The sequence below is a fragment of the Rhinolophus hipposideros genome (genome assembly GCF_964194185.1).
Source record: "Rhinolophus hipposideros genome assembly, chromosome: 15".
In the NCBI taxonomy this organism is placed as follows: domain Eukaryota; kingdom Metazoa; phylum Chordata; class Mammalia; order Chiroptera; family Rhinolophidae; genus Rhinolophus; species Rhinolophus hipposideros.
In genome coordinates this window covers 22,470,888-22,491,733 of record NC_138061.1, presented here as the reverse complement: position 1 = coordinate 22,491,733, position 20,846 = coordinate 22,470,888, and the positions used below count along the sequence as shown (strand labels likewise).

Here is a 20,846-nt window from a genome sequence, read left to right as displayed (position 1 = left end):
TGAATTTTCCAGGTAGGCTGAGTTGTTTTTATACTTCTTTTACAGATGAAGAAACTAAAGCTCGGGAGAGTCTAGTTACATGATAGGAAATGTCAACGCCAGCTCTAAATCTATGTCTTAAGTATCCCTTCCCCAGCCATGCCTGCCACCCACACTTCAACTAAAGAGCTTATACCCTCAGAATCCTGTGGGCACAGGACGGGTGTCATCCTGCACACTCCAGGAAAGTGGTGAAGAGGAGGCACACTTTCTCCAGAGGTCCACTCCAATCCCCCCAACTTCTTGTACCCCGGGCAGAGGAGTAAGGCTCACATTCCACAGATGAGGAAACACCCCCACCTCCAAACATAAAAGACGATCTCACACCACACACTTGACTTCACTCATTTTCTTTTTATTACACGCTGGGGAGTTTGGGAAGCTTTGCTTGAGGGAGGAAAGAAAAAGGGAAAGTGGGGGCTTATTGCAGGGCAGGTTTCTAAGGGGACGATAGGGAGGGGACGATAGGGAGGAGACGGGAGGGATGCGAGAAAGGGTTCAGGCCCTTCTTCCACCCACACCCGGCTTCCCAAGCCCAAGCAGAAGGAAAGAGAAACAGGACACGCACCCAGAGATATCCTCCAGCCCTTCTCGCCCTTCCCCCACCTCCAGCAATAACTTAAGAGAAATCAAGGAAGTGCACGAGGCGGGCTGCAGTACCTTGGTAAAAAAAGCAAAAAGACAGGTGACAGGTGTACCCAACTACGACGCACAGCTGTCTCCCTCCTGGCCTGGGAGGACAGCCGCGCGTGTGCTCCCCCCGCCGGTCGCCAGGCCCTCAGCCCAGGCCTTTCCTCTTTTTCCGGCCGCCGCGCTCCGCCGCTGCCCCTGTTGGGGGGCTGTCGCCGCCACCGCTGCTGCTGCTGCTGGCGGGCGCGCGCAGCAGTCGCCTCTGCACGCGGTACTCGGGCTCACCGACGCGCGGCGTGGCCTGCAGCAGGAACTCCCCTCCGCGGAAGGTGACGCGCACGTCAGTGCGCGGGTATGTGCCGTACACGCGCCGCAGCTCCCGGTGCACGAAGTCCGGCAGCTCCCGGCGCGGGCCGACGGCGCGCTCCACGCGGCCCCAGCGCAGCTCCACCTCCAGGCTGCTGCCCTCTGGCCACGGCGACCAGCCTTCGGCCACCGCAGTCCCTGCTGCCGCGGGCGACTGCAGCGCCGGCCCCGGGTAGCCGGACGCGGGGAACGGCGGGCGCAGGGCCGCGGCGTAGGCCTGCGGGAAGGCCCACCAGGGCAGCGTGGCCCCCGGGGACGCGCCCGGCCCGTGGAAGCAGTGGTATTGCCGCGGGGCCATCCAGTCGCCGGCACCCAGGGCTGGGGGCCCGCTGCAGAAGCTGTGGGCCTGGATGGGGGGCAGTAGCAGGGGGCCGGACAGGTAGGTGTAGGTGAGGGGCTGCAGTGGAGGCCAAACGCCTTCCCCAGGCGCCAGGCAGCTGTATGAGTACATCATGGTGGGAAGCTCAGGCAGCGGGCGTTTTTACTGGGTCCTGGTCCAAACCTGCGGTGGGAGTACGTGTGGGTACACTTGGTTCTCATGAACACACTCCCTGTCCCTGGGGCCTCATATTCCCGGGCTCTGGGTCATAGCATAGCCCTTACGTGTGTGCCTCCTGGTTTGGGGGAGCTCTTCCCAAGCTGTTCAGCTCCCACCTTCCCGCTTGTCCCAGGGCTGGGCCTGAACTCTAGGCTCCCGGCAGACATTAAGGACCCAAGGCCTTTTCAAGCCCCCAGCCCTGAAATGCTCTTCCACTCACTTGTTTCCTTCAGCTGGGAGGAGTTGGTCCTCAGCATTTGGGGGAACCAGAGAGGTCCAGAGCTGGACTCCTTTCCACCACTTTTTAGTTGAGCTTCTCGCCTCCGTGCCCTGCCTCAGCCACGCCTCCCGGTTTCTAGGCAAAGGAAACATCGGCTGGCCAGGAGCCAGCCAGCCAGCGTCTACATTGGATGAGCCTTCTGGTCGTAGCAGTGATAAACTAGATGCTGAGCCTTGTGCTCAGTGATGCCCGCACAACTGGCTCAGACTCACACTACGTTGTGGTAAGGGAACATTTAACCTCATGTCTGTCTCAAGATCTCATCCTTATCACCAATCTATGCTGGGGCATTTTCAGCCTATCTCACAATCTTCCCCCTCTAGAATGTTACACGAGAACTTCTAGTTCTTAATAACTGTGTGAAGAACACGATGATATCATTCTCATTTAATAGATAAGGAACCAGAGACTCAGAGAAGTTAGGCCATATTTCCAGGGTCACAGTCTGTAAGTAGCACAGTGGGATTTGAACCCAGTCCAACTGATTCTAAAGCCCAGAAGCTAGTTGGGGGAAGCTAGAAAGATTGCTTCATCCAGATGGGGTGACCCTGTTTGAGCTCTAGTACCCTCTTACTGCTGGTTATAACGCTCCACCTCTCTCTTTCCTAGTGGGGTGAGTGGTTGTTGCTGGAAGATTAAAACTGATGCCCTCTCCCAGCTGCTGGGCTGCCAGGCTGTCATACTTTCCTTCTTCCTTCTTTTCACTCACGCAACATTACCAGTAATCCCCATAGGTTCTCCTAGGTTCTCAGCATTTGTCAATGCCCAGCTACCCTCTGGGAAGGTCTCTTACACTTACCCTCACCCTCCCACCCCCAGGATGTCCATGGCCTAATCCCTGGGACCTGTGAATATGTTACATGGCAAGGGGAGATTAAGGTTGTTAATCAGCTGACCTTAAAATGAGATCATCATTGATTATCCGTGTGGATCCAGTATAATCACAAGCGTTTTTAAACGTGGAAGAGGGAGGCAGAAGAGTTGGAGTGATGTAATGTGAGAGTTGGCCAGCCATTCTGGACTTTGAAAATCTGGGGGGGGATCATGAGCTAAGAAAGGCAGGCAACCTCTAGAAGCTGGAAAAGGCAAGAAAATGGATTCTCCCTAGAGCATCCAGAAAGGAATGCAGTCCTGCCAACACCTTGATTTTATTCAGTGAGATCCATTTCAGACTTCTGATCTCCAGAATTGTAAAGATAATAAATGTGTATTATTTTAAGCCATTAAGCCTGTGGTAATTTGTTATAGCACCAATAGGAAATTAACACACCTCTCTACTCCTGTTTATGATTTTGCCCCTCCCTCCAAAACCCAACACCTGAGGAATGTCCAAGACTACCTGGAGACTGATCTCATCCCAGCATGGAGATCAATGATGGACCGTGTGGGATGAGCCAATTTCTCCACCTGTTCCCACTCATCCATGGGGATCTGGTCATTACTGGGTGGTGGGGAGATTGTGAGACGAAGCTCAAGTTGGAGCCTGGGAGGCTGAGGAGCCTGCATTTTAGTACTGGTCCCAATATGCTTGCTGAAGACCTCTGCTGGTCTGGGGAGGGAGTTTTCAGACAAAATGAGAAAAATAAGGACCAAGCTTTGAGTTTCCCAGCATTCATTTAGCTTGATTCCAGTAACATCCCCAGATTTTTGGGGTCCCACACTTTACTCTCAGTGAAGTGGTTCTGGGGGAGTTTGTACTATTGCATCCTTAAGTTAGGGTGGTTTAGGGCTAAACCAATCAGCACTGTCATCCCTCTGGCTACGGTGATTTTTTTTTTTTTAAGGGTAGCCATGTGACTCAATTTGGGCCAATGGGAGCCAGTCACAGAACTTTGTTCTCTTGTTGTGTGGAGGGAAGTGCTCTTTTTCCTCTGGACAGAAATTCAAAAGAATGCAATTTGGGTGGAGAGGTGAAGGCCTGTCTGAGCATGGAGCCCCAGAAGTGGAGCCAAGGGACAGAGAGGGCGATTTGGTCCTGATGTCATGGTTTGAATCCTGGACTTCAAAGTTACACAAGCCAATAAATTTCTTTTTTCTCCTCTAGTTTTATTGAGATATCATTGATATACACTGCTGTATAAGTTTAAGGGGTAGAGCATAATGACTTGACTTATACTGTGAAACGGTTACCATCAATTTAGTTAATGTCTATCTCATATAAATACAAAAAGGAAAAGGAAAAAAAATTTTTTTGTGTGAAGAGAACTCAGGATCTACTAACAACTTTCAAATATACCACACAGCAGTATTAACTATAGTCATCCTGTTGTACATTACATCTCTAGTACTTATCTTGTAACTGGAAATTTGTACCTTTTGACCACCTTCCTTCAATCCCCCCACTCCCCACTTTTCAATAAATACCTTTCTTGTTTAGTTTGAGTGGAGTCTCTTTTTTCCCCCCACATAGGCAGTTATATTTCATATACATCTACAGATGACATAATGAAATGGGCATTTTAAAAATTACCAGGTACTATCATCTAAGTCTTTAGAAAATTCAATATTTGGATTATACTATGGAGTCCTCTGTTGCTTGCATCAACAATACACTCTGAATGTTTCCCACCTGCCCCTAGAATTTTATTATTAAAAAGTTGAAAATAAAGCAACCTGAGTAGTTTCTGATTAGGAGGCTAATGATCAGAGGCTCTTGTGGGCAAAGTAGAGGACAGATTGGCAAGAGAGAGGCTGGAAGCCAGTCTCAGAGGAGGTTCTCACATTAGCCCAGGAAAACTGACAACTGAAACAGACACAGGGGAAGGAAAAGAGAAATGGGAGCATATTCACCTGGACTTGATCCCATATAACTGCCCGTATGGAGAGGGTAGGATAGAGGTGGATAAACATGCTTTTAGCTTGGCCGCCTGGGTGGGTAATCAAGGCAATCCTGGAGATAAAATCCTTAGTGGGCGATTGGAAGTTGAGGGAATGGTGGGTTCCATTAGGATATTAGGGGAGCTGTCCAGCAGGCTATTTTATATTCAGACTGGAGATGGGAGATGAGACATGAGATAGTCATGAAGAAAGGGACGAGGTGAAGTTACCAGAATAGCTGCTACTTAGCCCTGCATTGCACTGTCATCACAGTGTGATGCCAATTTGTTGGCTTCCACTTATGCCTTTGAGGACATCAATCTTATTTTTGAAACCCCTTTACTTCCTGTAGCCGATGGCCTGGCAAATTTGAACAAATGAAAAGAGTATTAAAAATGGAAACTTGGGGGACCTTCCTTCTGCCTTTAGAAAGCCCTGGGAAAAAGTGCCCCAGTGAAAGGGAGTGAGGAGGAGTTGTTAGGTAAGAGGAGAAGATGGTGGGACCTAGAGCAGAGAGATCGGAAGCCAAGGGAGAGAATTTCAAGGACAGAGTATTTGTGTATCTGTCCCACAATCCAGGAACTCCATGTCCCCTCCCAGTTAGCTCTGTGCTTGGCAACCAGGAAGGGAAATCAGAGATCATCACAAGGTCCAGCCTTGGTGCTGACAGAAAAGGGTAACTGGTTACACTGTAAAATCAGAGCTGAGGGGCCTCAGAATGTAACCAGGGGGCATTAAATGTAACAAAGTCTTCCCAATTGTTTCACATCCAGTTCTGGCCCATTGGCAGCCCTTCCCAGTACCCCCGCCCCCGCACACAGGAGAGCTAAGTAAAGACTCAGGGTTTGCTTTGAAATAAAGACACATGCTGGCCAGAGATGGAAAGTCAGGGGCACTCCTTTTGTCAATTTACAATGGCGGTAGTGTGCCAGGCTCCATTCTGAATGCTGGGTTTCTTGCCCTCTATTCTCATAGCCAAGAATGCACAGATGAGGGTAAGGGTAGGGATGGGGAGAAATGGTCACCTTCCTTCTACTCACGAGTACTTTCTGGAGCAGGAGGGGTTTCTACAATTGATTGAAGTCTAGAAGAGGGAAGGTGTGTGTGTGCGCTTTGGAGGAGACATAGGAAGTAAGAAGGTCTGAAGGAGTGGGATTGGAGAGGAGGGATGATGTGAGGACTCAACAAGATAATGCAAATAGAGTGCTTGACATAGGGCACATGGAGAGTTCAATACTCCTTATATTTTATTATTACTATTACTAAGAGTAGGAGGTTGGGCTGCATGGTTGCTTTCTGAGAGCCTGGCGTCTGTGGCCTGAGCTCTGGTGCCCATAGCTCAAGCTGGGTCTGTCCACTCTTGAGGGGCTCACAATGAAGCATTAATGGAGTCTCAGGTCGTGCCACTGCCGTCTCATTATCTGTCTCAGCAGTGCATCCAGTCAGACAACACCTTGTAGGAAGCTGCTGAGCTCTCTTCATTCTCTAAATTAATTCTAAGGAAGGATGGAGGAGAAGGGAGGGGCTGCTCAGAAACATTTTGTTGATTTGAACTTGTCACTTGAGTATAAATAAATCAGGAGGCTTTGGCTAGAAATAAATGATAAAGATTTGTTCAAGGGTCTTGGAATTTGCCAATGGGAAATACAACTAGGCAATACACAGAGTGTTCCAAAGAAGAAAGAAAAGCTGAAAGTTCTTACAGTAAAAAATACATTCTCTAGAGAAGAATCAGTCCTTCACTCTTAGCCTCTGAATTGATCCCAGATGGTAATCTTCCAGATGTCAGGTGGTCTGGACACTAAATATTCTTTCCTAAGATCTTCAGGGGGTTAGCTATAGGATTTACATACAGATTTGCAGGCACTGATGCACGACTGAAAACGTTTAAGTTCCCAGGCTAGTTAAAGCAAGAATACAATCTTTTCCTCATGCCTCAGCCTACTTGATTTTAGTAATTTAGCAGCTTGACTACAGTGATTCCATTTTATTTCTTCACTTTTTCCTCAAACTGAAATGACATGAAGTCATCCAGGAGGGGATAAGCGGGTCAGGGATCCAGGCAACCTGCCCGCCCCCTTCTCATTAGCATCCACGTTCTTTTTGGTCCCTAAGGGCAAGCGCCCATGACAAATATGGCGGCGGCAGCCTCGGGCGGGGGCACCTGCCAGGCGGCCGTCCCCGGAGCCGCGCGGAGCCAATCGCTGGGCGGGGGCGGAGGGAAAGGCTGGGGAAGCAGCCCCAGGCGCGGACAGGAACACTGGCTCGCATCTGGCTCCGGGCAGCCGGGATTAAGCTTCGGCTGCCACTACAGCGGTGAGGGGCTGGCGGCGGAGGGGCTTTGGGGCAGGAGCGGGCCGGCCTGGGGGCCAATCAGACGCAAAGGACAGACCTGTGGGGACGGGAATGCCGTCCGCTCTGGGAGTCCTGGGTGTCTGTGGGGGTCTCTGCGGTGATCAGGTTGTGCGTTGGAAGAGTCCTTGGGTCAGGGTGGGAGAAGCTGGGGCTTAAGGGGTACGGGTAGAATCCTTGCAGAAAGTCTCTCTGGGGCTGGGATCGCGGCAAGCATCAGGTCCGGATCCATTTCATTAACATAACGGCCTTTAACCCTGGTGACGTAGTAGAACCTCTTGGGGAGCTTTACAAGAACATTATGCTGAACCCCATCCCTAGAAATTCCAATTTAATTGATCAGGGCTAAGGCCTGGTCCTGGGTGTTATTGAGCAGGTGATTTTAACGTGCAGACGTGTTGGGGAACCACCACGTGTTTCAGCGCCAGCTCTTGAGTAAAGAGATCCTGGGTTGACCTCAGACTCCTCAGTGGCTTGGGAGGGGGTGGTGGTCCTAGGATGAAGCTGCTGACCCTCCAGTGCTGCTGTAGTCACCTGCAAGATAGGGAGAGTGGGAAGGTCCCACCAGCGTGGAGCGCCCCCAACGACTCTGCCAGGGCTGGACCTTTCTGTGGGGAGACTGGGCAGGGAGACAAGGCTCTGGGGTGTGAAACAAGAAACACAGCAGACAATCCAGAGGTCAGCTGCTTGTTGAGAAAAGGACACACCTAATATTTGTGTAGGGTATTATACTTTTCAGTTTCATTTGATCCCCCTGAGGACAGGCAGGGAATGGATTTGTTTCTCGGGCCTCACGGAGGTAGAAATAAACTCAGATGGCTGGTTAGTGATAACAGTGGGACTGGACCCAGGGCTCCCAACTCCGAATTTAGCTTATTAGGAGCATTTTCCTACTGAAGCAAACACCCACCATCCTTCTAATGCTCCTCACTCCAGGTGTCCTTGGTTTTCTCCCCCAAGTCCATCGCCCCCGCCACCCAAACAGGGAGATGCTTCAGTTTCCATCCTTTTCTAGTCTTGATGGGGTAAAGAAGGGAGAGTTTTTACATAATGTTGGGGCTCCTTCCAAACAGATCTGATTCTGTCACCTCATCACTTTCAGTGTCTGCCCTCCCACCCCCCTTCTCATTGTTCTCAGGATAGAATCTTCTGTGTGGTTTATAAAACCCTTCCTGATCTGGTGTCTCTCTAACTCCCTGCTCTGAGCAATCTTCCTATATTGTTTCTGTATTTCTTAGCACAGTGCTGGGCACAGTGGTAAGAGCTTAATAAATGTTACTTTTTGTTATTAGTCCTCTTTGTTCACCTGTTGCCTTGCTGTGTTTTACTCAGCAGGGCACATCATAATAATCCTGACAGATTCCCTAGGTTGCCAATTTCTCCCATAGCCCCACACTCCCATAGCCAAGCAGAACGAAGAGCTGAGGGGCACAGTGGGATCTGGGGGTAACACTCTGCATATGGCTGCTGCTCTTCCCTGGGGCTGGGGAAGTACATATTGGCCTGTTAGGGGCAAATTGACCCGATGGGTATTAGTTGAGCACCTACTGTGGTGAAGGAGCATGGTGGAGGCAGGGAGGGCGGATCTGACCTGGCTCCGCTCTTAAGGAGCTTGGGGGCTAGAGGAGGATAAGGGAGATATTTGGATCCTGATACGGGAGCCAAGGGACCTGAAAAGGGGAGAGAACACTTGACTAGGAAAGTCTGGTTCCACTGACCTGGACCTTGAATTACCGTGTTTCCCCAAAAATAAGGCCTGTCTTATACTGTATTTCCCCCAAAATAAGACCAAGTCTTATATTAATTTTTGCTCCAAAAGACACATTAGGGTGTATTTTCAGGGATGTCTTATTTTTTCCTGTACAACAATCTACATTTATTCAAATACAGTCATGTCATCTTCTGGAACATCGTCATAATGTACTAAATGCGTCCGTCTGGCTGACGATCTTAACTGGGGCTTATTTTCGGGGTAGGTTTTATTCTCGGGGAAACACGGTAGCAGGATTTGATAAGATGGTGGGGGTCGGTCAGCACAATGACGTGAGAAATGCTGAGATTTTTTTTTTAAGTCAAAAACACCTGTTTCCAATCTTGGCTCTAGCACCTAATAGCCTCTGTGATTTGGGGCCAGTTATTTAACCTTGAGAGGCTTGGTTTCTTCATTTATAAAATGAAGATGGAAATACGCAGTAACAAGAGTTATAAGGATTCATGATAATGGATGTAAAAGCCAGACATATCCTATACGCCTGAGAAATGGTATATAGTTACAGCTGGGGTATTTAGGTAGAAGAAACAACATGAAGAAAGGTGTGGAGGTGGCCTTTAAAAAAGAATTTGAAGGGTGGCAGGATACACCCAGCAGCGAGAGGTGTCCCTGCATCAGTGTTGGGTGCTGGAAAGACCACTTCCATCATGGATTTGGCAGATCACGAAATCAAACTTCAAAGATGTGAAAAAAAGTAATAATAGCTACTGTTTATTGAGGGTCTTCTATGTGCCAGGCACTATACTTGGTGCTTTAAATACCTTGTGCATTTTAGCCCATGGCAATCGCAGAGGTTGGCTTTATCATTCCCACTTTATAGAGAAGATTGAAGCCCAGGGAAAGGGAGTGGCTGGCTCAAGGCCACACAACTGGGCTATCTCAGCAGGTGGGCGGGATAGGCTGTGGGGGGCCTCCAGCAGGCTCGCCCACAAGCTGCCAAGGTGAGGGTGGAGTTGGTTGCAGGTTACAGGATATTTCACCCAGGTTACGCAAGGAGGCTGGTGTGGGCTCCTTTTGTTCCCTGGGAGAGGCAGAGCTGTGGTTTTCTGCTGGGGTGAGGAGGGCTAGTAGGGGAAGGCTTTTCCTGATGGAGGAACAGAATATGAAAGAGAAACCGCTTTGGTGACTCGTCACTCTCCCCGCTCAGCTCCCTCTCCTGGGCAGAGGCTTACCTGGGCTTAGCTGCTTCAACCGCAGCTCTGCCTGCAGCTCTGGTAGGGGTTTGTCTCTGGCACTCCCACACGTCTATGTGTCCCGCTCCTTGCAGGCCCTCCTCTGCTGACTTTCCCAGATCTCTTGAACTCCTTTACTACTTTAAGGGGACTGCTGACCAGGATAGTACCCTGCTGCTACCCTGATCTGTTATAAGAGAGCCCGAGAAAAAGCCAGTTTGTGAGCATCTTCTATGTGACTGGCATGGTGCTGGGGCTTCCTGGACATTAGTTTGCTTAGTCCTCCCTGCACTCCTATAAAGATAGGCATTTTATATTATCCCATTTTATAGATAGAAAACCAAGGCTCAAGCTGGTTAAGTGAATTGCCTAAGGTTACACTCTTAGTAGGAATTGCGGTTGGCATTAAGACCTGGCCCTTCTGATGGCACAGACATACCCTTTCCGTCTCATTTCCTTAGAGGTTTTCTTCTACTGTTGCCCCAGTGCGGGTGCTGGGAGCCAGCTGTTGGAGACTTGGGAGCTTGCACGCCGGACTCACCTTCTCTAGCAACTGGAGCAGGTGGCTGGGCATCTGGGTGGAGACAGGGAGCTTTACTCCCTGGGCCACAGGCTTTGGAGATGGGGTGGGGGAGTTCTGGAGGGCCATGGGGAATCAGAGAAAGTGCTTTCTAGCCCCAAGGCACCTTTAGATCAATTCCCCACCCCATGCTTGTGTGGTGGGTAGGGTAGGCCTGAGAGGTTCAATGTAATACTCTTTAAAGTGCTCACCATGTTTATCTAAGTGCTTTGGGATATTTCCTCATTGACTGCTAACAATAGCCCTAGGAAGGTTGGCCCCGCATAGCAGATCAAGAACAAGCATAGAGAGGTTAACGAGTTGCTCCAGGTCACACAGGTAGTAAAGGATGGAGTCAGGACTTCGGAGACTTCCAGTGTGTCTTTCAGCTATGTTACTTAGAAAGTGCCGAGGAAACTTGCAAGGTGATGGCTGTGTTTATGATCTCAATCGTAGTGATGGTTTCACAAGTGCATACATGTTACAGCTGGTCAGACTGTACACTTTGAGTATGTGCAGATTATTGTATGTCAATGATACTTCAACAAAGCTGTGGGGGGAAAAAAAGAAAAGAAAAGCATTTCTTACCAACCATTCCTGCAGGGGCTCAAGGACTCCAGGGAGAGGCCACCTGGCCATCCTCCTGCTTTGGGGCAAGGTAGGGTCAGTGTGGCCTGCGAGACAGTCTCCCAGACTTAGCAGCTGGTTTCAGGTAGTTGGGCTGTTGCTTCTCTCATTCCCCCACCACTCGGCGTAGACTGGCACGAGGGTGAGGGTGAGGGTGCATACAGATCTCTTGAGTGATTGCCACTTGACTTCCAATGAGCCTGAGAGCAACCCCAGTGCGATTCTCTCCTATTTTCTCATCAGAGCCTCTTTACCTATCAGTCACACTCCCACAGGTAAGAGTGATCGAGTGCAGCCTATTCTCTCTGAGAGTGAGGTAGAGGGAGAAGACCCAGGACCTGCCCTCGAAACCCCCAGTCAGGCTGGAGTGGGGCGGCAGGAGCAGCAGAGGCAGGCGGCATCAGTGAGTGCCCAAGGAGTTGGAGTAGGTCCCCTGGACACAGCGCTGGCTGCTGAAGGATGGGTGAGTTGGTGAAGAGATAGGGAGGCAGCAAGCAGAACAAAGGCCTGGCCAGAGGAGAAGGTGGCTTGAAGATCCAAGGCAGGCCGGGCTGGAGAGGCCAGGAGACACCAGAAAGCAGAGGCCCTTGGACATTAGGCAGGGAGGGGGAGCCATGGGGGGTCATGGGGCAAGGGCAAGTCCTGTGGGGTCATTACTGTTAGACTGGGGCTGAAGACATCTCTGTAGGGCCTCCCTAAAAGGAAACAGAAGTTTCAGTTCTGTGTGTGAGTGTGTGTGTGTGTGTGTGTGTGTGTGCGCGCGCGCGCGCATGTGCAGGGACATGTAGATGAGTCCCGTGGGCAGGCTTGAGTCACACGGACTCACAGAGGATCAGCCCCTGAGGGTGGATATAAGTCTCCTGGCGCTGCTGTAACAAATGACCACAAACTGGATGCCTTAAAAACAACCAAACTGTCTTCTCTCATAGTTCTGGAGGGTGGAAGTCCAAAATCAAGGTGTCAGCAGGGTTATGCTCCCTCTAGAAAGAGAAGAATCCTTCTTTGCCTCTGCCAGCTCCTGGTGATTGCCCCCAATCCTTGACTTGTGGCTGCATCACTCCAATGTCTGCCTTTGTCTTCACCTGGCATCTTCCTTCTGCGTGTCTGTCTCTGGGTCCAAATTTCCATCTCCTTATAAGGATACCAGTCATGGGATCAGGGCCCACTTGAATTCATTCTGACCTTATTTTAATTTGGTTACATCTGCAAAGACCCTATTTCCAAATAAGGTCACATTCACAGGTACTGGGGCTTAGGACGTGAGTCTGTCTTTTGGGGGGATGCAATTTAACTCACAACAGGGAGTCTGAGAGAAGGAAGCCCCCATAGCTTCCGGCTAGGGGTCAGACAAGCACACCTGGGATTATTTTTCTGAAAAGAGAACAGCAGCTTTGAGCCTAAAAAAAGAGGCAGACTTAATGCCTCACTGCTTGGTGTGGTTAAGGACCAGCTCGGTGTCACCTGGGAGCCTGTTTGAAATGCAGAGCTCAGGTTCCTCCTGAGACCCCCTGAGTCAAAATCTACATTTTAACAAAGTCCCTAGGTGACTCGAAAACACATTTCAGTGTGAGAAATGGTGCTCTAATTAAAAACCCCACCCATGGTCAGCCCAGCCTGCCAGTTTCTGTGCATGAATTGGCGGAGTTGGAAGCCGGGCACCCAGGTGTTTTTTGTTCTCTGTTTTCTTGTAACATGTTTTTCAGTTTCTCTCCCTCATGTCGAGGTTGCCCATGTGCTTCCCCTTTGTTGCGTTCTTGGGCTTTGTCCAACGTTTTGCTGTTTATAAATGTTGCTGCCATGAACATCTCTATACACGTTTTTTGGGGGTTAGTTCCTTGAGGTGGAATTTCTGGAATCAGACTGCACGAGCAGTTGTGGACTCTTATATCCCATCACAGCAGTTTTCTCTGTTCTACCCAACAGTGCATAGGAACCTGATTTGGGAAGTGAGATGGCAGAAAAGGCTTTGGAGCCAGACAGGACAAGTTTCAAATCTGCTACATTTTTGCTGTGTGACATTGGGCAAATAACTTAACATCTCTGAGCTTGGTGTTGCTCTATAACAGGGGTGTCCAAACTTTTTTCAATGTTTGTTACCAAGGGCCATATGCGGTAAAATACACAAACAGCCAGGCCACTCACTTGAGGTGAAGTACGTATTGCCTCACCTGGTTTATTTAAGTAAACTAAATATATTTTTGGAATTTGCTGTGGGCCAATTAAAAATGGATTGCAGGGCGCAATTGGCCTGCGGGCCGCAGTTTGGACACCCCTGCTCTATAACATTGCAGTAGTGCTATACACTTTGTAGGGATTTTATAAATAATGACACCACCAATAACCATGTATTGAGCACTTCTATGAGTTACCTCCTTTAATCCTTACATTTCTCTGAAGAGTAGGCATGATCATCCCCTTTTCCCTTTTACAGAATAGGAAACTGAGGCTTGGGTTAAGTAGCTTGCCTGAGGTTCTGCTGTAGTTGCATTGTGCACCCAAGCCCAGGGTTGTCACACTTAGACCGTTAAGGTCGGGTAATGCAGATGAAAGAAGATACCAAGCACACGGCCTGAGCACAGTTGGACCTGGCTCAGTACTTGTTGGACGCCTGCCTTTGCTTCCCACGCCTGTATCGGTTTCCTCGGGTTACTCCTGGGTATGGTATCTGGCCCAGCATTGTTTCAGCTGTATGTCATTAACAATCCCTCAGCTTTATTTTACGTGAAAACTTTCTCCCAGTTGGAAATGAGTTTTTAAATGACTCACAGTTCTGGAGTTACGAGCAGAGCTGGCTCTGATCCTTGCAGCTAACTGGCTCCTTCTTCCCCAGGGACGAGGATGGCCAGACTGCCCATGGCCATGAGTACTTCTCAGTGCTCCTAGGCTGAAGCTGGGCTGCCAGCCATGGGGCTGGGCAGGCCCCAGGACTGGCTGTTGGGCCTGCCCACGGCTGTGGTCTATGGCTCCCTGGCCTTCTTCATCTCCATCCTGCACAACGTGTTCCTGCTTTACTATGTGGACACTTTTGTCTCAGTGTACAAGATCAGCAAAACTGCCTTCTGGGTCGGAGAGGTAGGCCGACGGTTCGGTGGCCACCCGGGATGGGAGCCAGGCAGATTGCAGTGCTGAGTCCCATCCAGACAGGCTCATGGGGCAGGCCAGGTTGCCCACCAAGACTCAGCAAGAAAAGCTGGAGCCCTACTGACTCTTCAGTGGGGATTACACCAGCTCTCCTGGTCACTGTCCTATGTGCCCGGGACTGTCTTATGTATTCATATATATTAATCAGCTGGATACATTTACCAGTTGGGGCCTGAATGGGTGGGAGTTTGATGGGGACAGTGGCTGCTAGAGTGGATTAGCAGAAGGACTGACCCGACCAAAGGTTTGCAGCAGGAAAGCTGGTGTTATCTTTGAGGGGGGGTGCGCAGGTTGGGCAGGGAAAGCTCCGGAGAAGAGGCTGCCTGGAGCCCACCTGCCCCATCTTCCCTCTGCCTGCAGACGGTGTTTCTCCTCTGGAACAGCCTCAACGACCCCCTCTTCGGCTGGTTGAGTGACCGTCATTTCCTCAGCTCCCAGCCCCGGTTTGTGTCTTGGGGATGGCTCATAACTGGTCCTATTCCCACTCCACCCTTCCCCAGGGCTGGAGGACCCCCTAACCTGTGTTTGGGGTAGGGAAAGAAAGGGACATCATTTTCAGCTGCTGTCCAGGCTTCCTCCTTCCCAAGGTCAGGGCAGACTCTGTCCAGGTGGGAGAAGTGGCCTTGACTAACTGTTGGCCTTAATCACCTGGGGGAGAGAGTGACCCCAGCTCGGCTCGCCAAGCCCTCAGGACTAGGTGCTATACTGCACACACTCTGCTACTTCTGGCAGATTCCTTTACCCCGTCCCGGCTTGGTCCCATCATTTCCCCCAACCCTGAAAAATGGGTATCAGCCCTGACAGGCTGACAAGGGAGAAGAGGAGAGAATACCCACTGGTGAGATGTGCTTCCTAAATCGGAGGTTGAGGAGTTGGGACTCAGGGAGACCCGGGGCCCAAGGCTGCAAGGGTATCTCCCAACAGCGCTCATCTCCCTGGCAGGTCAGGCGCTGGGTTCTCCTTGAGGGCTGTGGTGCTGGCCCGGGTGCGGGCCCTGGGCTGGCACGGGCCACTGCTGGCGCTGTCATTCCTGGCATTCTGGGTGCCATGGGCCCCAGCTGGCCTGCAGTTCTTGCTGTGTCTGTGCCTCTATGATGGCTTCCTGACGCTCGTGGACCTGCACCATCACGCCTTGCTGGCTGACCTGGCTCTCTCAGCCCACGACCGCACCCACCTCAACTTCTACTGCTCCCTCTTCAGTGCGGCTGGCTCCCTCTCTGTCTTTGCCTCCTACGCCTTCTGGAACAAGGAGGACTTCTTCTCCTTCCGTGCCTTCTGCGTGGCACTGGCCGCTGGCTCTGGGCTAGGCTTTGTGGGGGCCACACGGCTGCTGAGGCGGCGGGTTGAAGTGACCGGAAGGGAGCCGGGCTGCCCAGATCTGGCTGTGGATAGCGGGTGAGTGGTCAGCTCCAGCTCTCCAGGTTCCCACCAACACTGTTTCGAGTCTGATTTCAACCCTGGGTCTTCTGGCTGATGGGTGGCTGCCTTGGGGTGGGGGATGGCTCTGGCCCAGCCCTAGGCCCTTTTTGACTCCCCTCTGCCCCGCAGCCTGTGTGGAGAGAAGCTGCCTGTGGGCAGTGAGGAGGTGGGCAGCGTTACCTTGGGCCAGTACCTCCGGCAGCTAGCACATCACCGGAACTTCCTGTGGTTCGTGGGCATGGACCTGGTGCAGGTATGGGAGCAGTCCCTACGCCCAGTGTGGCCAGGGTATGTCTCACTCAACAGAACAGGCTCCTCAAGTGCTGGGAAATCAGTTCTGGGCTTCGTGTGAGGACTGGTGGGTGATTCGAGGATGGAACACAGTTTGGGTAGTTAGGAGATCTGGATTCTAGCACCATCTGAGCTCCTAACTCCCTGTGTGATTTTAGGGAGACTCAGCCTCTCAGGACAGCGACGTCATCACTGCAAAGTGAGAATATGAAAAGAGGCGCCCCTTTGGGGACTCTGTGACAATCTTTTTATTTTTTTAATGAGGGTGCAGCTCATAGTGGCCCATGTGGGGATCGAACCAGCAACTTTGGTTTTATTAGCACCACACTCTAACCAACTGAGCTAACCGGCTACCCCGTGACAATGTTTTTAAAATACCAAGTGTCACCTAAAACACATGTAGTATATAAGCTGGCCAAATTTAGAAACAGATTGTTTTTATGGCCTCAAGCTTGTTTTACTAGAGTGTATTCAAATTAAACAGAGAAAAACCACGTATTTGTTGTAATGACAATTTTATCATTCCTTCTAACTTTTAGCAAAATTAGGTAAGCAACAGGAACCGGTTTTAGGTTGTGTTCTGGAAGGTTCCATGTTCAGGCACACGGGGATGTAGGCTGCGCTCGCTGGCTTTCGCCCCGCCCCCGCCCCCTTTTCGCCCCGCCCCCGCCCCGCCCCCAGCCACCGCCTCACCGCCCCTGTTGGGTTGCAGGTCTTTCACTGCCACTTCAACAGCAACTTCTTCCCGCTCTTCCTGGAGCACCTGTTGTCAGACCACATCTCCCTCTCCACAGGCTCCTTCCTGTTGGGTGAGTGGGTGCCTTGGGCAGGCTGGAAGGACGGAGGCTTGCACCCCAGAACCCCTAGCCCAGCTGCAGGCACAGCCTCTTCCCCAGCTGGAGCCCAGGGGGCAGAGAGCAGAATCTGCTGTGGGGCTGCCCTTCCAGCCCCAGCTTTGTTTTCCGTAGGAAGGGGCAGGGCTGTGGGTGTGAGGGGCTCCCGCTGTCATGGTGGTCCTTTTGGTGATGGTGCCACCCAGAGGCGACCCGGCACCGTGGCTGATTTACAGGGAGGACTACAGAGTGACAGGCCAGGGTGTGCGTCTTAACTGCTTATTTATATTTACTGTGTGGCGTTGGGTGTCTTTCGTTTACTCTATATTTTTAGGCCTGCCAAGTCGGGATAATGACAGCACTCACCTTAAAGGACTGAGGTTAAATATAAGGATGCGAATTAGCTCCTAGCACAGAGCCTGGCAGGTCCCTATGCAAACTCTGATTCTGATTGTTAAAATGGGGAGAATTGTGGGAGCTGTGGCAGTGCCCCCTGACAAGGCTGCACCCCTTCTCCCCAGGCGTCTCCTATGTCGCTCCCCATCTCAACAACCTGTACTTCCTGCCCCTGTGCCAGCGCTGGGGTGTCTACACCGTGGTGCGGGGACTCTTCCTGCTTAAGCTGGGCCTGAGTCTGCTCATGCTTTTGGCTGGCCCCGACCACCCCGGCCTGCTCTGCCTCTTCATTGCCAGGTATGCTCTGCCCTCCCTCACCCCCACACCTCTGGCCCACCCCTTCACTCTTGCCTGCTTTCTCCCTCTGCTGGCAGCAATCGTGTCTTTACTGAGGGCACCTGTAAGCTGTTGACCTTGGTAGTCACTGACCTGGTGGACGAGGACCTGGTACTGAACCACCGCAAGCAGGCGGCCTCGGCGCTCCTCTTTGGCATGGTGGCCCTGGTGACCAAGCCAGGCCAGACCTTCGCCCCGCTGCTGGGTACCTGGCTGCTGTGCTTCTACACAGGTGAGGGCCCAGGGGCTGGCAAGGGGCTCTCGAGGCTCCAGGGGGCACAGCTTACCTGGCACACCAGCCGACATGCCTGGCTCTAGGTCCATTGAGGGAGAGAGAATGGCACCTGGCCCACAGAGGCTGGGTCTGGGCCACCCTGGGCGGCCACACGTCCCGTCTTCCCCCACATACATAGAGGAACTGGGTCTTTATGATTCTTCTGTTCTTTTAATAGTTCATTCATCGATTCAATAAATGTTCATAGCATACCATCTCTGCCACGTGCTGCTCTGGGTGCTAGGGATATAAACAATGAATAAGACAGACGAGGTCTTTGCCACCATGGAGCTTATATTCTAGTCAGGGCGAGGGTGGTGTGATAAACAACCAAACAGAAAATAGCAGGTAGTAAGAAGTGTGATGGTAAAAATACAGCAGATCCTCAAATAATGTCGTTTTGTTCAACATGGTTTTGTTATAGCATTGATGAGGTGCCGTAGGAACTTAACTCTTGTTCCTATCAGTTAGCCTGTAGTAACACTGGTTTGTTATACATCATTTTGCTTAAGGTCACAGAACCTCCCGATGGCACTGAGTGCTTACTGTAGTGTCACTGAGAAGCTACTTAGTATAGTCTGGGATGGTCTCTCTGAGGTGATACTCAGGATGTGAACTATCTGGGAAGGATTTGGTCTGGGAAGAGCTCAGTGAACCCCAGACACAGGGAGTGTCGAGTGCAAAGGCCCAAGGCTTCAGGGGTGGTTAGATGACGCTGGAAAAGTGGTGAGGGCTCTGGAGAGCGGGTCAGGGTTTGGATTGTATTCTTGGTGCGCAGAGAAGCTATTAGAAGGGTTGGGAGCAGAGTGACACGGTCCGATTTATATTTTTAAGAGCTGGTTCTGGTTGCCGTCTGGACAATGGACTGTACAGCGGCTGTGGCAGAGGCAGCGCAGGCCTGGACCAGGGTGCTGCTGGGGGCTGGAAAGAAGTGTGTGTTTGGGCTGGGGAAGTTTTTAGAGTTGGGGGGGGTTGAACGGTTGGCTGTTGGAGAGCACTGAAGTTAAACGAGGAATCTAGGGAGACTTTAGGGTTTTGGGCCCCAGTTGTTGGGTGGATGGTGGTGCAAGAACAGGAGAAGCAGGTTCGGGGAGGAATCGAGTTGTGGTTTGGACACGGACGTGTGGCGTTTGAGACGTGGCACTGGACTTTGCAGGATCCCAGGGCTGACCCTGTTCTTTCTGCGCGCTCTCTCATCCTAGGTCATGATCTCTTCCAGCAGCCCCCACGGATCCCCGTGGGGAGTGCCCAGCCCTGGCCAGAGCCCCCGGCCCCACCCCCCGCTCAGGCGCCGACGCTCCGCCAGGGCTGCTTCTACCTGCTGGTGCTGGTGCCCATCACCTGTGCTCTGCTGCAGCTCTTCACCTGGTCCAAGTTCACACTGCACGGGAGACGCTTGCACATGGTCAAAGCCCAGCGCCAGAATCTGTCACAAGCCCAAACCCTGGACATTAAGACAGTGTGAGAGGTGTGGCAAGGACACCCCGCTGAGGACACTGCCTGCGTCTTTGGGCAGGAGCCACTTTTGCCAGCTTGGTGTCCTGCTCCCCTGCCTTCCTCGGGTACAGCCTGGAGGACAGATGGCAGAATGGGAACTGCTGGGGCTCAACCAGAAGCGTCAGTGGGTCTAAGATCCTGCTTGGTTGTCTGGCCCAGCATGGTCAAGGGCCGGGCCAAATGTGCTCAGGGACCTGCTTCCCCCTATGGGGCAGGAGGAGGAAGGGGACCAAGAAGGGATGAGACTGCCCTGTGGTCACATGGGGTTGCCCAGGGGCCTCGAGGCCTATCCTACTACCAGGTTGGGGCAGGCACTTCCTGTGGGCTCAGGAACCACTTTTAATACTGCAACCTCAACTTCCCCTTATTGGCTAGTCGGGGGAAGCTGACTAAGTCCCTCCCACCCTCTCCCTCCACCCTTCCAGTGGTTTCTGTGCTTCAGCTGTGCCCGAAGGAGCATGCCCCTGCTACTGCAGGGCTTCCCCACCCCTACCTGGCTTCTAAAGAGGTTCAGCTCATCACAGACAGATTAAAGTCATTCTGTTTCTATCCCTGAGGCCTGTGCTATGTGTGGGAATGATGGGTTGGGGACAAAGACTCCTCACTTATTATGAAAAGCACTGAGAGCGTTTTTCCAAAAGTGAGTTGGGGGGACACCCACATCAGTCATGGAGGTAACGGGGAACGTGCAGACTAGTAGCTGCCTGGGTACTTGGGAGGAAGGCGGCTTTCAGGCCTGAGGTCGTGGCCATGGTGCATTTCCCATGTACCACTGCGGGACATGGTGGTCAAGGAGGAGCAGCCGCTCTTAGGCCAGAGGCCCTCAACCTTAGAGTCAACTGGAACTTTCAAAAATGGTGAATGTCCGAGTTCTGTGCCCCAAGATTCCGATTTCATGGGCCTGGGGTACTGCCTGGGCACTAGGATTTTTGAAAGCTCTGTGGTGATTTTAACATGCAGCTGGGACTGGAAACCTCTACTCTAGGTCAGCACATCTCAGCCTTGGCACTGAGGGCCTTGGCACAGGGGCCGGATGATTCTTTGTTGTAGTGATTTAGCAGCACCCCTGGCCTCTGCTTACTGGATGCCAGTAGAATCTCCCCAACAGTGGTGACAACCACCGTGTCCAGGCATTGCCAGATGTATCCTGGGGACAAAACTGACCTTGATTGGGGACCACTGCTCTACGCCAATGGGTGTTGAGGATCTGCATAGTAGCTAAGAATGTAGGCTCTAGGGCTATATTGCCTGGGTTCAAATCCCAGCTAATAAAGAACAGAACCTTGGGAAATTACGTGATATTTCTGTGGCTCTATTTCCTCATCTGTGAAGTGGATAAAAATACCTACATTTTGTAGGGTCAGCGGGAGGATCAAATGGGGTAACATTTGTAAAATGCCTGGCAATTCCCCTCTACCTCCAAGTATATAGGTTTTAAATGGAGAACTGATTAATCAGAATACCTGACCATGGGTCCCAGGAACGCATTTTAATAAGCTCCTGAGTTT

The 20,846-nt window shown here is 51.5% G+C and overlaps 2 protein-coding genes across 3 annotated transcripts; one reads left to right on the top strand and one right to left on the bottom strand.

Annotated features, from left to right (window-relative positions):
* Positions 1–375: 375 nt before the first annotated feature.
* LOC308508292 (uncharacterized protein C10orf95 homolog) lies at positions 376–1,905 on the bottom strand. Its single transcript, XM_081074733.1, has 2 exons — positions 1,794–1,905; positions 376–1,537 (listed from the first exon to the last, which is right to left on the bottom strand). The coding sequence occupies exon 2, from the start codon at positions 1,487–1,489 to the stop codon at positions 818–820; it is 672 nt and encodes a 223-aa protein (XP_080930859.1). The 5' UTR covers positions 1,490–1,537; positions 1,794–1,905; the 3' UTR covers positions 376–817.
* Positions 1,906–6,876: 4,971 nt separating this feature from the next.
* MFSD13A (major facilitator superfamily domain containing 13A) lies at positions 6,877–20,631 on the top strand. Of its 2 annotated transcripts, XM_081073548.1 has the most exons (9): positions 6,877–6,986; positions 13,982–14,223; positions 14,653–14,735; positions 15,235–15,687; positions 15,841–15,964; positions 16,715–16,811; positions 17,357–17,528; positions 17,606–17,799; positions 19,044–20,631. In XM_081073548.1, the coding sequence occupies exons 2-9, from the start codon at positions 14,056–14,058 to the stop codon at positions 19,304–19,306; spliced, it is 1,554 nt and encodes a 517-aa protein (XP_080929674.1). In that variant the 5' UTR covers positions 6,877–6,986; positions 13,982–14,055; the 3' UTR covers positions 19,307–20,631. The 2 variants fall into 2 exon arrangements, with proteins under 2 accessions (XP_080929674.1, XP_080929675.1); XM_081073549.1 differs by lacking the exons at positions 6,877–6,986; positions 14,653–14,735 and having other exon boundaries at positions 14,130–14,223; positions 19,044–20,626.
* The last annotated feature ends 215 nt before the right edge of the window (positions 20,632–20,846 follow it).